Consider the following 22,590-nt stretch of genomic DNA (forward strand, 5'->3'; position numbering starts at 1 on the left):
TAGCAGACTCTGGAATAGGTGGCTGTGTTATTACTATTAGATGATGGGGGTGTGTATAGCTCAGTCTGCGGCAGACTCTGGAATAGGTGGCTGTGTTATTACCATTAGATGATGGGGGGGTGTATAGCAGACTCTGGAATAGGTGGCTGTGTTATTACTATTAGATGATGGGGGGGGTGTATAGCAGACTCTGCAATAGGTGGCTGTGTTATTACTATTAGATGATGGGGGTGTGTATAGCAGACTCTGCAATAGGTGGCTGTGTTATTACCATTAGATGATGGGGGTGTGTATAGCTCAGTCTGCAGCAGACTCTGGAATAGGTGGCTGTGTTATTACTATTAGATGATGGGGTTGTGTATAGCAGACTCTGCAATAGGTGGCTGTGTTATTACTATTAGATGATGGGGTGTGTATAGCAGAATCTGCAATAGGTGGCTGTGTTATTACTATTAGATGATGGGGGTGTGTATAGCAGACTCTGCAATAGGTGGCTGTGTTATTACTATTAGATGATGGGGGGGGGTGTATAGCAGACTCTGCAATAGGTGGCTGTGTTATTACTATTAGATGATGGGGGGGTGTATAGCAGACTCTGCAATAGGTGGCTGTGTTATTACTATTAGATGATGGGGGGTGTGTATAGCAGACTCTGCAATAGGTGGCTGTGTTATTACTATTAGATGATGGGGGTGTGTATAGCAGACTCTGCAATAGGTGGCTGTGTTATTACTATTAGATGATGGGGGGGTGTATAGCAGACTCTGCAATAGGTGGCTGTGTTATTACTATTAGATGATGGGGTGTGTATAGCAGACTCTGCAATAGGTGGCTGTGTTATTACTATTAGATGATGGGGGTGTGTATAGCAGACTCTGCAATAGGTGGCTGTGTTATTACTATTAGATGATGGGGGTGTGTATAGCAGACTCTGCAATAGGTGGCTGTGTTATTACTATTAGATGATGGGGGGGTGTATAGCAGACTCTGCAATAGGTGGCTGTGTTATTACTATTAGATGATGGGGTGTGTATAGCAGACTCTGCAATAGGTGGCTGTGTTATTACTATTAGACGATGGGGGGTGTATAGCAGACTCTGCAATAGGTGGCTGTGTTATTACCATTAGATGATGGGGGTGTGTATAGCAGACTCTGCAATAGGTGGCTGTGTTATTACTATTAGATGATGGGGGGGTGTATAGCAGACTCTGCAATAGGTGGCTGTGTTATTACTATTAGATGACGGGGGTGTGTATAGCAGACTCTGCAATAGGTGGCTGTGTTATTACCATTAGATGATGGGGTGTGTATAGCAGACTCTGCAATAGGTGGCTGTGTTATTACTATTAGATGATGGGGGTGTGTATAGCAGACTCTGCAATAGGTGGCTGTGTTATTACTATTAGATGATGGGGGTGTGTATAGCAGACTCTGCAATAGGTGGCTGTGTTATTACTATTAGATGATGGGGGTGTGTATAGCTCAGTCTGCAATAGGTGGCTGTGTTATTACTATTAGATGATGGGGGGGGTGTAGAGCAGACTCTGCAATAGGTGGCTGTGTTATAATTATTAGATGATGGGGGTTGTGTATAGCAGACTCTGCAATAGGTGGCTGTGTTATTACTATTAGATGATGGGGGGTGTATAGCAGACTCTGCAATAGGTGGCTGTGTTATTACTATTAGATGATGGTGGTGTGTATAGCAGACTCTGCAATAGGTGGCTGTGTTATTACTATTAGATGATGGGGGTGTGTATAGCAGACTCTGCAATAGGTGGCTGTGTTATTACTATTAGATGATGGGGGGGGTATAGCAGACTCTGCAATAGGTGGCTGTGTTATTACTATTAGATGATGGGGTGTGTATAGCAGACTCTGCAATAGGTGGCTGTGTTATTACTATTAGATGATGGGGGGTGTATAGCAGACTCTGCAATAGGTGGCTGTGTTATTACTATTAGATGATGGGGGGGTGTATAGCAGACTCTGCAATAGGTGGCTGTGTTATTACTATTAGATGATGGGGGGGTGTATAGCAGACTCTGCAATAGGTGGCTGTGTTATTACTATTAGATGATGGGGTGTGTATAGCAGACTCTGCAATAGGTGGCTGTGTTATTACTATTAGATGATGGGGGTGTGTATAGCAGACTCTGCAATAGGTAGCTGTGTTATTACTATTAGATGATGGGGGGGTGTATAGCAGACTCTGCAATAGGTGGCTGTGTTATTACTATTAGATGATGGGGTGTGTATAGCAGACTCTGCAATAGGTGGCTGTGTTATTACTATTAGATGATGGGGGGTGTATAGCAGACTCTGCAATAGGTGGCTGTGTTATTACCATTAGACGATGGGGGGTGTATAGCAGACTCTGCAATAGGTGGCTGTGTTATTACTATTAGATGATGGGGGGGTGTATAGCAGACTCTGCAATAGGTGGCTGTGTTATTACTATTAGATGATGGGGGTGTATAGCAGATTCTGCAATAGGTGGCTGTGTTATTACCATTAGACGATGGGGGGTGTATAGCAGACTCTGCAATAGGTGGCTGTGTTATTACTATTAGATGATGGGGGGTGTGTATAGCAGACTCTGCAATAGGTGGCTGTGTTATTACCATTAGACGATGGGGGGTGTATAGCAGACTCTGCAATAGGTGGCTGTGATATTACCATTAGACGATGGGGGGTGTATAGCAGACTCTGCAATAGGTGGCTGTGTTATTACCATTAGATGATGGGGGTGTGTATAGCAGACTCTGCAATAGGTGGCTGTGTTATTACCATTAGATGATGGGGGTGTGTATAGCAGACTCTGCAATAGGTGGCTGTGTTATTACCATTAGATGATGGGGGGGGTGTATAGCAGACTCTGCAATAGGTGGCTGTGTTATTACTATTAGATGATGGGGGTGTGTATAGCAGACTCTGCAATAGGTTGCTGTGTTATTACTATTAGATGATGGGGGGTGTATAGCAGACTCTGGAATAGGTGGCTGTGTTGTTACTATTAGACGATGGGGGGTGTGTATAGCAGACTCTGCAATAGGTGGCTGTGTTATTACTATTAGATGATGGGGGTGTGTATAGCAGACTCTGCAATAGGTGGCTGTGTTATTACTATTAGATGATGGGGGGTGTATAGCAGAATCTGCAATAGGTGGCTGTGTTATTACTATTAGATGATGGGGTGTGTATAGCAGACTCTGCAATAGGTGGCTGTGTTATTACTATTAGATGATGGGGGGGGTGTATAGCAGACTCTGCAATAGGTGGCTGTGTTATTACTATTAGATGATGGGGGGTGTATAGCAGACTCTGCAATAGGTGGCTGTGTTATTACTATTAGATGATGGGGGGGGTGTATAGCAGACTCTGCAATAGGTGGCTGTGTTATTACTATTAGATGATGGGGGTGTGTATAGCAGACTCTGCAATAGGTGGCTGTGTTATTACTATTAGATGATGGGGGTGTGTATAGCAGACTCTGCAATAGGTGGCTGTGTTATTACTATTAGATGATGGGGGGTGTATAGCAGACTCTGCAATAGGTGGCTGTGTTATTACTATTAGATGATGGGGGGTGTATAGCAGACTCTGCAATAGGTGGCTGTGTTATTACTATTAGATGATGGGGGTGTGTATAGCAGACTCTGCAATAGGTGGCTGTGTTATTACTATTAGATGATGGGGGGTGTATAGCAGACTCTGCAATAGGTGGCTGTGTTATTACTATTAGATGATGGGGTGTGTATAGCAGACTCTGCAATAGGTGGCTGTGTTATTACTATTAGATGATGGGGGTGTGTATAGCAGACTCTGCAATAGGTGGCTGTGTTATTACTATTAGATGATGGGGGGTGTATAGCAGACTCTGCAATAGGTGGCTGTGTTATTACTATTAGACGATGGGGGGGGTGTATAGCAGACTCTGCAATAGGTGGCTGTGTTATTACTATTAGATGATGGGGGTGTGTATAGCAGACTCTGCAATAGCTGGCTGTGTTATTACTATTAGATGATGGGGGGGGTGTATAGCAGACTCTGCAATAGGTGGCTGTGTTATTACTATTAGATGATGGGGGTGTGTATAGCAGACTCTGCAATAGGTGGCTGTGTTATTACTATTAGATGATGGGGGTGTGTATAGCAGACTCTGCAATAGGTGGCTGTGTTATTACTATTAGATGATGGGGGGGTGTATAGCAGACTCTGCAATAGGTGGCTGTGTTATTACCATTAGATGATGGGGGGGGGGGTGTATAGCAGACTCTGCAATAGGTGGCTGTGTTATTACTATTAGATGATGGGGGGGTGTATAGCAGACTCTGCAATAGGTGGCTGTGTTATTACTATTAGATGATGGGGGGGTGTATAGCAGACTCTGCAATAGGGGGCTGTGTTATTACTATTAGATGATGGGGTGTGTATAGCAGACTCTGCAATAGGTGGCTGTGTTATTACTATTAGATAATGGGGTTGTGTATAGCAGACTCTGCAATAGGTGGCTGTGTTATTACTATTAGATGATGGGGGTGTGTATAGCAGACTCTGCAATAGGTGGCTGTGTTATTACTATTAGATGATGGGGTGTGTATAGCAGACTCTGCAATAGGTGGCTGTGTTATTACTATTAGACGATGGGGGGTGTATAGCAGACTCTGCAATAGGTGGCTGTGTTATTACTATTAGATGATGGGGGGGGTGTATAGCAGACTCTGCAATAGGTGGCTGTGTTATTACTATTAGATGATGGGGTGTGTATAGCAGACTCTGCAATAGGTGGCTGTGTTATTACTATTAGACGATGGGGGGTGTATAGCAGACTCTGCAATAGGTGGCTGTGTTATTACCATTAGATGATGGGGGTGTGTATAGCAGACTCTGCAATAGGTGGCTGTGTTATTACTATTAGATGATGGGGGGTGTGTATAGCAGACTCTGCAATAGGTGGCTGTGTTATTACTATTAGATGATGGGGGTGTGTATAGCAGACTCTGCAATAGGTGGCTGTGTTATTACTATTAGATGATGGGGGGTGTATAGCAGACTCTGGAATAGGTGGCTGTGTTATTACTATTAGACGATGGGGGGGTGTATAGCAGACTCTGCAATAGGTGGCTGTGTTATTACTATTAGACGATGGGGGGTGTGTATAGCAGACTCTGCAATAGGTGGCTGTGTTATTACTATTAGATGATGGGGGTGTGTATAGCAGACTCTGCAATAGGTGGCTGTGTTATTACTATTAGATGATGGGGGGTGTATAGCAGACTCTGCAATAGGTGGCTGTGTTATTACCATTAGATGATGGGGGTGTGTATAGCAGACTCTGCAATAGGTGGCTGTGTTATTACCATTAGATGATGGGGGTGTGTATAGCAGACTCTGCAATAGGTGGCTGTGTTATTACTATTAGATGATGGGGGGGGTGTATAGCAGACTCTGCAATAGGTGGCTGTGTTATTACTATTAGATGATGGGGGGGGGTGTATAGCAGACTCTGCAATAGGTGGCTGTGTTATTACCATTAGATGATGGGGTTGTGTATAGCAGACTCTGCAATAGGTGGCTGTGTTATTACTATTAGATGATGGGGGGTGTATAGCAGACTCTGCAATAGGTGGCTGTGTTATTACCATTAGATGATGGGGGTGTGTATAGCAGACTCTGCAATAGGTGGCTGTGTTATTATTATTAGATGATGGGGGTTGTGTATAGCAGAATCTGCAATAGGTGGCTGTGTTATTACTATTAGACGATGGGGGGTGTGTATAGCAGACTCTGCAATAGGTGGCTGTGTTATTACTATTAGATGATGGGGGTGTGTATAGCAGACTCTGCAATAGGTGGCTGTGTTATTACTATTAGATGATGGGGGGGGTGTATAGCAGACTCTGCAATAGGTGGCTGTGTTATTACCATTAGACGATGGGGGGTGTATAGCAGACTCTGCAATAGGTGGCTGTGTTATTACTATTAGATGATGGGGGTGTGTATAGCAGACTCTGCAATAGGTGGCTGTGTTATTACCATTAGATGATGGGGGGTGTATAGCAGACTCTGCAATAGGTGGCTGTGTTATTACTATTAGATGATGGGGGGTGTGTATAGCAGACTCTGCAATAGGTGGCTGTGTTATTACCATTAGATGATGGGGGTGTGTATAGCAGACTCTGCAATAGGTGGCTGTGTTATTACTATTAGATGATGGGGGTGTGTATAGCAGACTCTGCAATAGGTGGCTGTGTTATTACTATTAGATGATGGGGGTGTGTATAGCAGACTCTGCAATAGGTGGCTGTGTTATTACTATTAGATGATGGGGGGGGTGTATAGCAGACTCTGCAATAGGTGGCTGTGTTATTACTATTAGATGATGGGGGTGTATAGCAGACTCTGCAATAGGTGGCTGTGTTATTACTATTAGATGATGGGGGTGTGTATAGCAGACTCTGCAATAGGTGGCTGTGTTATTACTATTAGATGATGGGGGGGGGGTGTATAGCAGACTCTGCAATAGGTGGCTGTGTTATTACTATTAGATGATGGGGGTGTATAGCAGACTCTGCAATAGTTGGCTGTGTTATTACTATTAGATGATGGGGGGTGTATAGCAGACTCTGCAATAGGTGGCTGTGTTATTACTATTAGATGATGGGGGGGTGTATAGCAGACTCTGCAATAGGTGGCTGTGTTATTACTATTAGATGATGGGGGGGTGTATAGCAGACTCTGCAATAGGTGGCTGTGTTATTACCATTAGATGATGGGGGTGTGTATAGCAGACTCTGCAATAGGTGGCTGTGTTATTACTATTAGATGATGGTGGTGTGTATAGCAGACTCTGCAATAGGTGGCTGTGTTATTACTATTAGATGATGGGGGTGTGTATAGCAGACTCTGCAATAGGTGGCTGTGTTATTACTATTAGATGATGGGGGGGTGTATAGCAGACTCTGCAATAGGTGGCTGTGTTATTACTATTAGATGATGGGGGGGTGTATAGCAGACTCTGCAATAGGTGGCTGTGTTATTACTATTAGATGATGGGGGGGTGTATAGCAGACTCTGCAATAGGTGGCTGTGTTATTACTATTAGATGATGGGGGGGTGTATAGCAGACTCTGCAATAGGTGGCTGTGTTATTACTATTAGATTATGGGGGGGTGTATAGCAGACTCTGCAATAGGTGGCTGTGTTATTACTATTAGATGATGGGGGGTGTATAGCAGACTCTGCAATAGGTGGCTGTGGTATTACTATTAGATGATGGGGTGTGTATAGCAGACTCTGCAATAGGTGGCTGTGTTATTACTATTAGATGATGGGGGGGTGTATAGCAGACTCTGCAATAGGTGGCTGTGGTATTACTATTAGATGATGGGGGGGTGTATAGCAGACTCTGCAATAGGTGGCTGTGGTATTACTATTAGATGATGGGGGGGTGTATAGCAGACTCTGCAATAGGTGGCTGTGTTATTACTATTAGATGATGGGGGTGTGTATAGCAGACTCTGCAATAGGTGGCTGTGGTATTACTATTAGATGATGGGGGGGTGTATAGCAGACTCTGCAATAGGTGGCTGTGTTATTACTATTAGATGATGGGGGGGTGTATAGCAGACTCTGCAATAGGTGGCTGTGTTATTACTATTAGATGATGGGGGGTGTGTATAGCAGACTCTGCAATAGGTGGCTGTGTTATTATTATTAGATGATGGGGTGTGTATAGCAGACTCTGCAATAGGTGGCTGTGTTATTACTATTAGATGATGGGGGGGTGTATAGCAGACTCTGCAATAGGTGGCTGTGTTATTACTATTAGATGATGGGGGGGTGTATAGCAGACTCTGCAATAGGTGGCTGTGTTATTATTATTAGATGATGGGGTGTGTATAGCAGACTCTGCAATAGGTGGCTGTGTTATTACTATTAGATGATGGGGGGTGTATAGCAGACTCTGCAATAGGTGGCTGTGGTATTACTATTAGATGATGGGGGGGGTGTATAGCAGACTCTGCAATAGGTGGCTGTGTTATTACTATTAGATGATGGGGGGGTGTATAGCAGACTCTGCAATAGGTGGCTGTGTTATTACTATTAGATGATGGGGGGGTGTATAGCAGACTCTGCAATAGGTGGCTGTGTTATTACTATTAGATGATGGGGGGGTGTATAGCAGACTCTGCAATAGGTGGCTGTGTTATTACTATTAGATGATGGGGGGGGGTGTATAGCAGACTCTGCAATAGGTGGCTGTGTTATTACTATTAGATGATGGGGGGGGTGTATAGCAGACTCTGCAATAGGTGGCTGTGTTATTACTATTAGATGATGGGGGGTGTATAGCAGACTCTGCAATAGGTGGCTGTGTTATTACTATTAGATGATGGGGGGGGTGTATAGCAGACTCTGCAATAGGTGGCTGTGGTATTACTATTAGATGATGGGGGGGGTGTATAGCAGACTCTGCAATAGGTGGCTGTGTTATTACTATTAGATGATGGGGGGGTGTATAGCAGACTCTGCAATAGGTGGCTGTGTTATTACTATTAGATGATGGGGGTGTGTATAGCAGACTCTGCAATAGGTGGCTGTGTTATTACTATTAGATGATGGGGGTTGTGTATAGCAGACTCTGCAATAGGTGGCTGTGTTATTACTATTAGACGATGGGGGGGGTGTATAGCAGACTCTGCAATAGGTGGCTGTGTTATTACTATTAGATGATGGGGTGTGTATAGCAGACTCTGCAATAGGTGGCTGTGTTATTACTATTAGATGATGGGGGTTGTGTATAGCAGACTCTGCAATAGGTGGCTGTGTTATTACTATTAGATGATGGGGGGGGGTGTATAGCAGACTCTGCAATAGGTGGCTGTTTTATTACTATTAGATGATGGGGTGTGTATAGCAGACTCTGCAATAGGTGGCTGTGTTATTACTATTAGATGATGGGGGGGTGTATAGCAGACTCTGCAATAGGTGGCTGTGTTATTACTATTAGATGATGGGGGGGTGTATAGCAGACTCTGGAATAGGTGGCTGTGTTATTACTATTAGATGATGGGGGGGTGTATAGCAGATTCTGCAATAGGTGGCTGTGTTATTACTATTAGATGATGGGGGGGGTGTATAGCAGACTCTGCAATAGGTGGCTGTGTTATTACTATTAGATGATGGGGGGGTGTATAGCAGACTCTGCAATGCTGTACAAGCCTCTTGTAGATACATAGGCCCTGATTCAGAGCCGGACGCTCTGACCAGAGCGCTCGCTCTGAATCAGGGCCCTCCTCCATTAAAATGGAGCGTCCTCCTGGACGCTCGTATAGCTGTGGTTCACCACCCACAGCATATACGAGCGTCCAACAAGATGGTCGCGATGGTCTTGACAATCGCGAACATCGGACTTGCGAATGAAACCCTGTCGTCGGGTTTCTCAACCACAAGCCCTGGAGTGATTTTGGCTCTCTCTGGCAGGCACGCCCCCGTCTGGCAGGCACGCCCCCGGCACGCCCACCAAAGGGGGCGTGCTGTCAATCAACATCGACAGTACGCCCCCTTTGGTGCGAGACCCGGAGCGATGGAAAGTCCTTTGCTCGCCGGGTCTCGCGCATGCGCACAACGGAGCTCCCTCCATCGTGCGCATGCGCAGTGGGGAACATCGACCCACTTGCGAGCGTACTGCCGCTCGCGAGTGGGTCTGAATGACCCCCATAGTACATAATTACACAGTGGACCACGGCACTTCCCACGGGCGGGCAGAACTCATGTATAAAAGTAATAACATGAAAATCATAGAAAAGTTTTTCAAGATTTACAATCAGCACCACAAAGCAATAACAAGAGAAATTACTCTTGGCCACCAAAACCTGGCATGAATTTAAAGCACAATTATCTTACACCATTTAGCAACCTGATTAGGAAACCACAAATTTCCCCACTCCCCCGCTGTGTACTGACCTGGGTCAATAAGGACTTCCTGCGCTCCTGAGCACGTGTGGAAGAACAAGAGAGAGAAGAGAACGTCAGAATAGTGGGCACATAATTACACCTATACCCAGGATTACACTAATATTATTATTATTAGAAATTATTCATAAGGAGCCACAAGAGTTTACATAGCACCATATAAGGGGACAAGGGGCCTGATTCAGCAAGGAACGCAGTTGCTTATGCGCACGCAATCGGCCGTTTGTTGTGATCTGTGCATGCATTGCAGTGTGCAAACTATAGCTATTGCGTTCGGGACTGCGATCTCAGAGGCTACGCAGGCCCATCGCAGAGTGATTGACAGGAAGTGCCGTTTGTGGGTGGTGACTGGTGAGGGGGTCGGCCGAACGCAGACGTGCCAGCGAGTTTCAACGTCGTTGCATGGGCGTGCATATATTAGCCACTGAGATACCATACGGAGCCTGAAGCCTCATAGCGTACGCTGAAGTCAGCAATTCCTGAGTGAGGTCTGACCTGCCTTACCTGTGCGTGAGGCTGCGATGGTACTCAATTGTACCGATGTTTTCGCAGTCTTGCTAACCATTGCGGATGTGCGTGTAGGTGAACTGGGCATCCTAATGTAGTGGTGAGTGCGTACGCTATATTGCGATCTGTAGTGAATCAGGCCCCAGATACAGACAGTATATAAATTCCCAAAGATACATCATTACAGTGTGCATTTACCATATTTATATAGAGGGCTCTGCTCATACCAGCTTACAATGTACAGACTTGTCCGCATACACCGAGCCGCCAATCAGGCTTAATCAGCTCAGTTTACGGCACCACGTGCAGCGAAAGCTCAGAATATAGGTTAGGCAGGCAAACGAAAGGTCCTAATGTCCCACGCCACGCACCGTTAGGCTTAATCTGCCACTTTTATAGCAATTCCTTTGCTAGAAAAAATCCTCCTCCCTTTGTACCTAGTACACTATAGATGTGTCCTCATACATCTAACCACAATACGCCACGCAGCGCGACTTGCCTGGCGTGATTGAGCCTCCAGGTCCAGTGCTACTCTGCTAGCGTTGTCCATATTTTCTTTCCAAAAATGCGTCTAAGTCGCAATGCGGATGCACCAGCAGACTGTGCCGATTAATTTCACGTGCAACAGTTGTATATCTGTGCGCACCCGTCTCTGAATCTGGTGCGCAGTCTGCTGGTGCGTCCTAGTCGCATCCTATTGCAACTTCTACACATTTTCGACAAAAAAAAAAAAAGAAGCCCGGCGCTAGTAGTGTCTCATGGGACCTGGCGCGCTGAAGAGCTTCTTGCCGTGACTGCAGCAAAGATGTGTAAGGACACAACTGTAAAAGATAAAAAAAAAAAAATAAGTATTGCCCTTATCACAAATATATTGTGGCGGCATCTGGGCAATACACAGCTGCACCAGTAGTACTGGCTGGGAGCGATAAGCGTTAGGCTACTGGTTCCGTGGGGCAGGTTCCATAGTTGAGCACATGGGTTTTAATTAATAAAAAATTTATATATTTTAAAATCTTTAGCCATTCAAAAAATGTTTAACATAATATACTGCTATGGCCAACTGGAATATCTGAGGAATAGGCCGGTATCAATCCGGAATATCTGAGGAATAGGCCGGTATCAATCCGGAATATCTGAGGAATAGGCCGGTATCAATCCGGAATATCTGAGGAATAGGCCGGTATCAATCCGGAATATCTGAGGAATAGGCCGGTATCAATCCGGAATATCTGAGGAATAGGCCGGTATCAATCCGGAATATCTGAGGAATAGGCCGGTATCAATCCGGAATATCTGAGGAATAGGCCGGTATCAATCCGGAATATCTGAGGAATAGGCCGGTATCAATCCGGAATAACTGAGGAATAGGCCGGTATCAATCCTGTCGCCGACAGTAAGACCTTTAATGGAAAGAGAAATTCTAAACGGACCCCGCAAAGACTCCCATTTTCCCCTTCATAAACCCGCCTGGAGTCAAAACATCCTTAATACAGGTTCGGTATTTTTTGTGGATGTTTATTATGTCAATATAATGTCGGCAGAGAGCATGTTGACACTGAAGAAATGTTAACGTGGTCAGAATGTCAACAATATATTTTTCAGGCAAGTCTAATATTAACCCTATCACTAATGTCGACCTTAATAGGTCGACACTCTGTCCAAATCGACATTTTTGAGAGGTCGGCATTTTAACCGTTCAGGTATCATAACTGTCGACCTTATGAAAGTCAATTTAGTGATTGTAAACCCTTATTACGTACAGTACAATGCTTTATAGTGCATAATCTTGGTGTATAGCAGTTATGACCAGCGGCGACTGCCTACCTGTCTGGCCGGAGGGTCTGCACATAAAAGGCCACAGGCTTGATACCTCTACTTCATAATCCATCTTTTCCTCCTGGTTTATGTAAGTCATCTTTTACTGCCTGGTCATCGAGCAATATCTATTATGTAAATGATATTACTATAGATACTAATTTCCCACAATTTTCTGACTTCCGGGATAGAGCAGCGGTTCCATCCAAAGATTTTTTTCGGTTCCTACAAATTAGACATTTCCACTCCAAAATTAGCTCGATTCTGATTAGCAGACCTTTGACTTCTTTTGAGTCCTTATGTTGGAGAAGACCCTTCACTAGGGGTCTTATTTCTACTATTTATTCCTTACTAGGGGAAGAAGTAAGCTCTAATCGAGACCCTCATGAATTAGCGTGGGAACGAGATTTGGGACACCCTATAGATGCTGAGGATTGGACGGAGATATGGGACAATGCTGCCACCAGCTCTATTTGCGTCAAAATGAAAGAAAATGTTTATAAATTGCTATACCGATGGTATTATGTACCATCGCGGCTACAAGCAATGTTTCCCGATGCTTCGGATAGATGTTGGAGGGGTTGCGGTGGAGAGGGCAGTTTTTTGCATATCTGGTGGACTTGTCCCAAACTAACTAGAATATGGCAGGAGGTTCTTGCTCTCCTCTCGCACCTCTTTGATATTACGATTCCCTCTGATCCTCGGCATTTTCTACTTCCCTTGGGTCTGCCTTCTCTGTCCCGGTGTCAGAATAGGTTATTCCGACATATAGTGTCTGCTATGACCTGTCAAATTGCAGCGGATTGGAAAAACCCTCATCCCTCTCCGATGCAGGCAATATTATCACGCATCTGGTATATATACAAGATGGAATATATGACAGCTTTATTACGTAATACATCCAAAACCTTTGATAAAATATGGTCTCCTTGGCTGACATACCAAAAGGTTTCCTCTCCATTTAACAATTAATTTTTTCCTTTTATATTTTTTCTCTAATATGTTTAATCTGAAAGAAAGTGATCCTATATGGAGTCCACCCATTCTCTTCTCCTCTTATTCTCCTTTGTCTTTCCTAAAGTCTTTCTTTTCCTTTTTCCTCTTTATTTTTTTCTCTATTTCTTAAACGGATTGCCACACCGTTGCTGTAAGACTTTTCTCTTGCTTCTGTATTCCTTCTCTTTTTTATAATGAGAAAATTTTCTACTATATCATATTATTATTCTGAAATAGTACAGTTCCCACTATAAAAGTATGTTATGTGTTAATCCTTATTTTTGAATATTGGAATGTACTGTTTTTTCTGTGATTTGCTAAAAAAGAAAAAAAAAAAAAAAAAAGGCCACAGGCTGCAGTCTTTGCAGCCCTCTCCTCCCTGCCATCCCAGTGATTGACAGCTGATGTCACCAGGAGGTGGGGCTTAAGTCTGGCAGCTGCGAGGGTGGGGCCTAAATGAGGAGGCGTGGTTTAATCCCAGAGCTGCCAGCAGGTAAGCTGACTTACAGGGGCTGCACGAGTTGCAGACCCTAAAAGCCAGATACGGCTGCCTTAATAGCAGGGGAGCGGCTTCCCATTGGGATCCCTCTCTCTGCTATTGCAGTCCGGACTGGCTGTCCCAGGGGGAGAAAACACCTCCACAAAAGGACTGTGTATCTGGCTGTGATTAGCAGGGAGTGCTTCCAATGAAGAGTCACTACCACTGCGGGTGGTGGATTTTACTGGGGAGGGGGGCTGCAGTGCCGCAGCCCCGAGGTAAAAACCGCCACTGTTTATGACACCACAGACCATCATTTGAAAACGATACAATTTAACATATTAATGCTGACAATTCTGTATAAACAGAAATATAATATCAATGAGCTTAAGCAAAGAACGTTACAGTGTCAGACACAATGACTGGCGCGATATGCCTGCTGTGAGTCGCCAGGTGCAGTGCTACTTTGCCAGTGTCGGGTGCAGTGCCACTTACCAAATTAAACAGCACAGTCTCCTGGTGCGTTACAAGGCGCATCACATCGCTACTTAGACACATTTTTTGCAATTAAAAAAAGACGCAAAAAAGACAGCCGGTGCTAGCGGGGTCTCACGGGACCAGGTGCGCCAAGAGGGGCCGTTTGATGCAACAGCAGCAGAGACGAGTGAGGACACATCTGTATATACAGGGGTAAAGTGTCCCAACAATATCAGGATGTATAGGGGAATAGTGTCCTACACCCCGAAATCAATTAAAACAAACTAATGGAATTCCAAAACACTTAGAAATATTTCTCCAAGTTGTAAAGGAGTGAGAACAGTGCGGTTTACTCAGGAAATCAGAAGTTACTTTATGCTTGCTGACATATTTTTCTGAAAATCCCTCTCACAAGGTTTGTTACGTAGCTGATTACCCATATTGCAGGACTCCTAGCCGAGGGGCCCCATACTCCTCCTCCCCCTGTCCCCAGACTCATTATCCAGCCTTTTACTCATATTTAACTTTCTTCACATTTTTCAAGCAGAGCTGAAGGAGTCACATTTATGAGGATGGTGCTTACAGCGCTGATGGTACCATAATGTATAGAAAGAAAAGGAAAATGTCCCCCACCTTTATGAATACCAAACCCAGCGCTCCCCCGTTTTACTCCCCTGTTCCGTATCCTCGCTCCACACAATGAAGTAGACATACCTGGTCGGTGCCTCTTACCAGCCTCCGCGGACAGAGACAGGTTCTGTGTCCGGCACGGTCCCACCTTTCCCCCTGTTCCTCCTGGGTAGTGATGTATAACGGAGGCAGAACACAGGCCCTCTAACGCAGCTGTAATGACATTAGCAGGAAAAAGGTCCATTACATAAGCTCGGAACAACATAACAACATCCTGTTACACATGTATTACACAGCGCGCTGAACTAAATGCACTGGGCAATATTCAACAATCCTGTTAAGTTAATTATTATCATCATGTATAGAATGCCCTCATATGAATTAATTAGTCAACTGAAGAGAGGAGACTTCTAGTAAAATGTAATTAATATATCATATGCTGGGTACTGAGCAGGACACAGACGGGCGCTATTTCCCCTGTAGGGAGAGTGGTAATGTAATTAGGATTTCCCAGAATCCTGTTCTATACATGCATATTATACCTCAGAACCCCGGGATGGAATATAGCTTACCTCCCAGCCAGACAAAGTCATTGACCGCTCGTAACAGTTCAACAGCCATGTGGTAATGGACCAGCGCATCCTGCAACATGCCAGCCTGCAGGCACAGGTCCCCCACGTGCTTCCGCATACGCCCTTGACAACGCTTCTTATAATGTCTGTGGATGGAGAACCGCCATGTTATTATAGAGGCCGCCAAGCCGGCAACACGATACATTGCGGATAAAACGGATCAGTGAATAAACTTAATATTTGAGCTACTGTTGCGGTCAAAAAGAAAAAAAAAGAAAGATACACTAGGATAAATAAATGGGCTCCAGACAGACATTAGATTGTAAGCTCTTTGTAAAATGGACCTACAGCCATGGCCGAAAGTTTTGAGAATGACACAAGTATTGGTTTTCACAAAGTTTGCTGCTTCAGTGTTTTTAGACCCTTTTGTCAGATGTTACTATGGTATAGTGAAGTAACATTACAAGCATTTCCTAAGTGTCAGAGGCTTTTATTGACAATTAGATTAAGTTTATGCAAAGAGTCAATATTTGCAGTGTTGACCCTTCTTTTTCAAGACCTCTGCAATTCGCCCCGGCATGCTATCAATCAACTTCTGGGCCACATACTGACTGATGGCCGCCCATTCTTGCCTAATCAATGCTTGGAGTTTGTCAGAATTTGTGGGATTTTGTTTGTCCACCCGCCTCTTGAGGATTGACCACAAGTTCTCAATGGGATTAAGGTCTGGGGAGTTTCCTGGCCATGGACTCAAAACTTTGATGTTTTGTTCCCCGATGCCACTTAGTTATCACTTTTGCCTTATGGCAAGGTGCTCCATCATGCTGGAAAAGGCATTGTTCCTCACCAAACTGTTCTTGGATGGTTGGGAGAAGTTGCTCTTGGAGGATGTTTTGGTACCATTCTTTATTCATGGCTGTGTTCTTAGGCAAAATTGTGAGTAATCCCACTCCCTTGGCTGAGAAGTAACCCCACACATGAATGGTCTTAAGATGCTTTACTGTTGGCATGACACAGGACTGATGGTAGCGCTCACCTTTCCTTCTCCGGACAAGCGTTTTTCCAGATGCCCCAACAATCTGAAAGGGGATTCATCAGAGAAAATAACTTTACCCCAGTACTCAGCAGTCCAATCCCTGTACCTTTTGCAGAATATCAATCTGTCACTGATGGTTTTCCTGGACAGAAGTGGCTTCTTTGCTGCCCTACTTGACACCAGGCCATCCTCCAAATGTCTTCGTCCTGTGTCATGCCAACAGTAAAGCATCCTGAGACCATTCATGTGTGGGGTTGCTTCTCAGCCACGGGAGTGGGATCACTCACAATTTTGCCGAAGAACATGGGACCAAAACATCCTCCAAGAGCAACTTCTCCCAAACATCCAAGAACAGTTTGGTGACGAACAATGCGCCTTTTCCAGCATGATGGAGTACCTTGCCATGAAGCAAAAGTGATAACTAAGTGGCTCGGGGAACAAAACATCAACATTTTGAGTCCATGGCCAGGAAACTCCCCAGACCTTAATCCCATTGAGAACTTGTGGTCAATCCTCAAGCCTTTGACACTTATGAAATGCTTGTAATATTACTTCAGTATACCATAGTAACATCTGACAAAAAGGTCTAAAAACACAAGCAGCAAACTTTGTGAAAACCAATACTTGTGTCATTCTCAAAACTTTTGCCCATGGCTGTAGATTATAATTTTCTCTGTTTTCATAAATTACAAACATACACTGAATGTACTGTTTCCAGTTATGTTAGAATACCAAATACCACTCATTAGCAGAGGCCACTGTGACACTGGATGTGTAACAAAGCATTGCTCGCCTATCACAGGTCCAAGCCTAGAGGGAATAAGGAGACATAGGAGTAAATTTACCAAGCACCGGTTCTGCTGGGGTTTCGAGACCCCTGTACATCATCGGCAGACTGAAGAACCGTATTTACTATTCAGCTGGCTTGATGCCCATCTGATTTACAGTGGTTTTGTGGTGGTTTCTTTTAATTTTTAATGGGAATTTGCCCAAACCACCACATTTATCCCGCCAATAAGAATGAGAGGAATCACGATACACTTCTAATGAAAGCAATTTTATTATGTATTGAAAAAGAAAGTACATACTGTAACATTGATATCATTTTTTTAGCAGATTAGGGGGAAAATAATTGCAGTAATATTATTTAATAAAGGGTAGTTATTAATTAAATAAATTTTATGCTTAAAAATCTTTTTATGACTGGGGCAACATCCTGTATGAGCTACCTCGCCTGTCAAAACCACTTCATTTTTCTTTGGCGTGACCGATGGCGGTTTTTCATTGGTTTCTAAATCTGCCGCTTAGTAAATACAGTGTTTCTATACCTGTAATTGTAAAAAACTCAATGGTGCTCCGATGTACGATTGTATTTTAAAGTCTTGCTTTTGTGCCGTTTTCCGTCTATTTGGGCTTTAGTAAATTAAAACACCAGAAATTCAAAAAGGATGCTTTTCATTTATTTTTATTTTTTTTTATTTATTTTTTTAAATAAAAAAAACGGATTTATTTTATTTAAATCAGTTTGATTTTTTTGTTTTTTTAAATAGGATTTTTAATTAAAAAAAGTTTTAAGTAAACGTTTTAAAACATTTACTTAAAAAAAAATTTTTATAAAAAAATCCCATTTAAGTAAAAATAAATCCGTTTTTGATTTATTTTTTTTAATAAATTTTTATGCAACCTTGGCTAAATATACCCCATAGTATTATAAGCAACCGAATAAACTCAAACAGCTGATCAATCTCCTCATATAAGCCTGACAGGACAGTTTATTCAGTCTCATTGTACAATAACATGCTTTAAGAACAGATTAAATAACTTGGTATGCCTATAAAATATTAAATATGTATTTGTTAACTTATTTGAGTAAGAATATTTGAAAATATTTCTTGTTTTACATGATAGCTTTAAGCAAAGACATTTCTGTGGAAGACAGTGGGTTCATTTGCACAGCCCAGGGAGCTAGGTTCCTGATCCTATAAGCAAAGGAGCACACAGATATAGGAGAAAGACTTAGCTGGAAAGACCATACCAATAACGGTGGTGTTTCACATTAACTGCTGCTTGTAGCAGACACGATCACTGAATGTACAGAAACTATTCCTGCACACAGTTTACGGAAATGTATTTCCTTATAGACAGAGCATAAGGAAAGTCTTTCAAAATAGTGTTAAGTTTGTCTCTAATAACCTGAGTACCATTTTCTACAAACACCATGTACAGTAGAGGCCTGCCGGCTCATCCCCTTTATGGAAAACCAACTAACAGGAGATCTGCTGCATTGGTTTTTCACACCGGCCACACAGCTCAGGTTCTCCGCAAGTAAAATCGAAGAACCTGTATGGAAAGTAGTGTAAAGTGCCCTGTAGAACACCAGTCACTCAGTGGTCCTCATAGATTTATATGATCACAGAAGTCTTAGTATCCTTGGAAAGTACTCCAGACAGGGTCCGGGGCAGTGGCTTAATGTAAGGAAAGTTGGCCACGCCACCCCCAGCAAAAAATAAAAAGGTATTACGATGACGCACATTCCACAGGGGGGGGGGAGCCTCTGCAGGATCAGATCCAGGTGGACGTGATCTCCCCCCTCCTATCTGGTGCATGCAGAGGCGACTGCTGCTCTCTACTCCCTGCACTCCGGTGCTGCTGCCACTGAGAGGAGGGGGGGGGGAGGGAAGCGGTGGATTTGGGCCCCCACCGGGCTTCTTCAGCAAACCCAGGCCCAAGTAAACAGTACCCGCTCCAACCCCACCCCCCCCTTCATCTCGGCGCCCCTCCTGGTGACTAATCTCTACAGATACAACTCAACGGGAACACTTGATGTACAAACCTGCTGTCAGGATCAAGACCCACAAAGTCTTTCTTCTCGTACGGTACATACAGAAGTGGGATCTTCTCTCCGGACTTCTCATTGGTCCTGTCCAGACGTTTGCACTCCAGAACAATGAATAGCGACTCGATAAAATCTTCCACGCGTTTCTCCACTGCTTCACATTCATCATAGCTGGGGTAAAAAGCCACATCAATACGGGTCTGATCCGTCGCCGATTCCTGCAGCCCGAAGACAAAGAGCCGGGAGTCGTAGAGGGTGGAGCTGTAGACTTCCTTCTGCTGGTCAAACTTCAGGAACGTAACGGGCAGCTCTTTACCTAAGCCGCATTCTCCAATACATATGAGACCAACCACTTTCCGGTGGGTCTGGAAATCGCCCCAATCGTTATTCTCCACTGGATACTGATGCCGGTAACGAATGTACAGTGCACGCTGGGAGTTGCTGGCAACCACTTGGCACACAGAGGAAATGCGCTTGTAGATTTTAAAAAAGTTCTCATTTTTCAAGACCCCCACAGGTTGGACCACAACAAGGAGGGTCTGGTGATCCTCGGCACACTGCATATAATCCGGGACACTCATTCTGCACCTAAACTTAGCTCCCTCTGAAATAAAAAATAAAAACAGAGCAGGATGTTAAAAAAGCGCTGGTAAATTAAGTACCCCAAGCAGACAAACCATGTCTCAACACACTATGCAGAGACATTCTTCCTCCCAATTTGCCCAGACCACAGGACATGATCATACTACAATTATACTAAACCCTAGATCAAGGACCCTACACCACCAAGATGTTGACCACAGGACACGATGATACTACACCCAATACAGACATAGGGCACTACACGCCCAACATGACCTGACCACTGGCCATGATCATAATACACATCTAATACACTGTATACAGGGTATACAATCGGGAAGCCGGCTGCCTTAATACCGGCAGCCGGCTGCCTTAATACCGGCAGCCGGCTTCCCGACTGTCATATCCCGGCGAGGGTGAAATGCCGGGCGTCTAGATGTAGACGCCTGACATTTGTCCGACGCCGTGAGAGCGGCGCCCGGCATCCCGATCGAAGGAATGCCGGGCGCCGCAAGCGGACAGATGCGGGGGAAAGGGTTAGATTTAGGGCACCCGGGGGGGACTTAGGGTAATGCGCCCCCCCGGGAGTGTTAGGGTTAGGCTAGGGGGAGGGAGGGTTAGGGTTAGGCACCCCCCCTGGGGACAGGTTTAGGCAGCGGGGAAGGGGGGGGGGGTTAGGGTTAGGCACTTAGAAGGGGGGTTAGGCACCCCTAAGGGGGGTTAGGGTGTTAGGTTAGGTTAGTCAATACTTACCTATCGACGATCGGGATTTCCAGCGCTGTTGGGCTTCCGCTGCCGGGAACTCTGCTTTGGTCGGCCAGGCGTAGCCCGGAATCGAACCGCCAGCCATGCGGCCAGCGGTCTTTCATACCAATTCCGTATACAGACATAGGACACTACACCCCCAACATGACCTGACCACAGGACATGATTATAATACACATCTATTACACTGTATACAGACAAAGGACACTACACCCTATACCTTTATGTTAAGAGTGAGGGGCCCCTGATGCTCCATTTGTAGTTGACAACCAATGCAGCGCAGCTCCTAGGTGTTGTGCATGAGCCCTATACTGAGGCAGTAAGGGGAACCCATGGCACTGGAGCTCTAGCATGAGCCCTATACTGAGGCAGTAAGGGGAACCCATGGCACTGGAGCTCTAGGGGCCACACTGTGCAGTATATTGCATGAGCCCTATACTGAGGCAGTAAGGGGCACATGGCACTGGAGCTCTAGGGGCCACACTGTGAAGTATATTGCATGAGCCCTATACTGAGACAGTAAGGGGAACCCATGGCACTGGAGCTCTAGGGGCCACACTGTGCAGTATATTGCATGAGCCCTATACTGAGGCAGTAAGGGGCACATGGCACTGGAGCTCTAGGGGCCACACTGTGCAGTATATTGCATGAGCCCTATACTGAGGCAGTAAGGGGCCCCTGCTGCTGGACCTGTAAGGGCCACAGTACGGCAAATGGTCCTGGAATACAGCACTATACTGAGACTGTCAGGGTCTCCTGGCTCTGGTTCCTGCAGGGGCCACACACTGTAGATAAGAGGGGCCCCTGGTTACCCCCCCCCAGTGTATGAGGGAACCATGCAGGGACACAATGTCATCAGCAGGAGGCAGCAGCGAGACTCACCCACCTGTCTCCAGCTCTGCTCCCTGTGCTATTGCCAGTAGTGCCAGTACTGTGCTTTTCCGCTTCCTGCTTCCGAGGATGACAGAGCTGAACCACCACAGCGCGGGGGGGAGGGTGACAAGACAGAGACCACAACTCACAACCAGCAGCACAGGCGGAGACACTCACCGACAGTCCTGTCCTACAAGATAATAAACATTTCATTCGGCAGGCTAAAAACATCCACAGGCTTCCCCTCCGGGATGCTATAACTTATGACGTCACAATTCTCCCCTCCCCGTGACCCGCCGAGCAGTTGGTATCTCCCGCTGCGCGAGGACAGCGTCCATCGCCCGATGCGGCGATTGGAGGAGGGCTTGCTCGCGCCCCAGCTGTTGTTTTGACCTAGAGCCAATCCGGTGGCGGTCTGCACGCTGTCGCCGCATCATCAGTTGCTATGATGAGTGTCAGCGGCTGGAATTTTTTTTTTATTTTGTTTTTATTGATTCTCGGCTCGGAAGAGGGAGCGATTCAGAGTGACCACTGGGTGGCGCTGTGTATCAAAGCATTGTGGTGCGCATGCTCAGAACAACTTGAATCTAATGTGAATAATAAATTAAAAGTAAAAGGCTGTGGTTAATCACTTGTTTACTGAGGTTTATAAACACTGACAGGCCAGCACTGTCACTGTCACTGTAACATTAGGTTTGTAGTAGCAGAATGCTTTAATAAATGGAGTAGGAACAATATATGGGTATGGCTATTGGCAATAAACATTTTCTAGTTTACAAAAGGTCGACAGAGACAAAAATAAATTGTCAACATTATTATTGTTATTATTATAATTTTTTAGCCTAACACTAACCCTCCTCCTAGTGTCTAACCCTAACCATCCCCTCCGACAACCTAACCCTAACCCTCCCCCCAAGTGCCTAAGACTAACCCTCCTCCTAGTGGCTATCCCTAACCATCCCCTCCTCCAGCCTAACCCTCCCCCAAGTGCCTAACCCTAACCATCCCCTCCAGCAATCTAACCCTCCCCCAAGTGCCTAA

The 22,590-nt window shown here is 45.0% G+C and overlaps 1 protein-coding gene across 1 annotated transcript in view; it reads right to left on the reverse strand.

The window, feature by feature from the left end:
- The window catches only part of LOC148505570 (trafficking protein particle complex subunit 9), a 361,954-nt gene extending 340,318 nt beyond the window's left edge, over positions 1-21,636 (reverse strand). Inside the window, exons 1-5 of the mRNA XM_088448050.1 lie at positions 21,563-21,636; positions 19,327-19,933; positions 15,458-15,603; positions 14,970-15,098; positions 9,974-10,000 (exon numbers count right to left, since the gene is read on the reverse strand). Of these exons, the coding sequence (XP_088304176.1) occupies positions 9,974-10,000; positions 14,970-15,098; positions 15,458-15,603; positions 19,327-19,910 (886 nt within the window). The 5' untranslated portion in view covers positions 19,911-19,933; positions 21,563-21,636. The remainder of the gene's footprint in view (positions 1-9,973; positions 10,001-14,969; positions 15,099-15,457; positions 15,604-19,326; positions 19,934-21,562) is intronic.
- Positions 21,637-22,590: the final 954 nt, after the last annotated feature.

This window comes from Taudactylus pleione, unplaced genomic scaffold, assembly GCF_031769625.1.
Source record: "Taudactylus pleione unplaced genomic scaffold, aTauple2 ptg000450l, whole genome shotgun sequence".
NCBI lineage: Eukaryota > Metazoa > Chordata > Amphibia > Anura > Myobatrachidae > Taudactylus > Taudactylus pleione.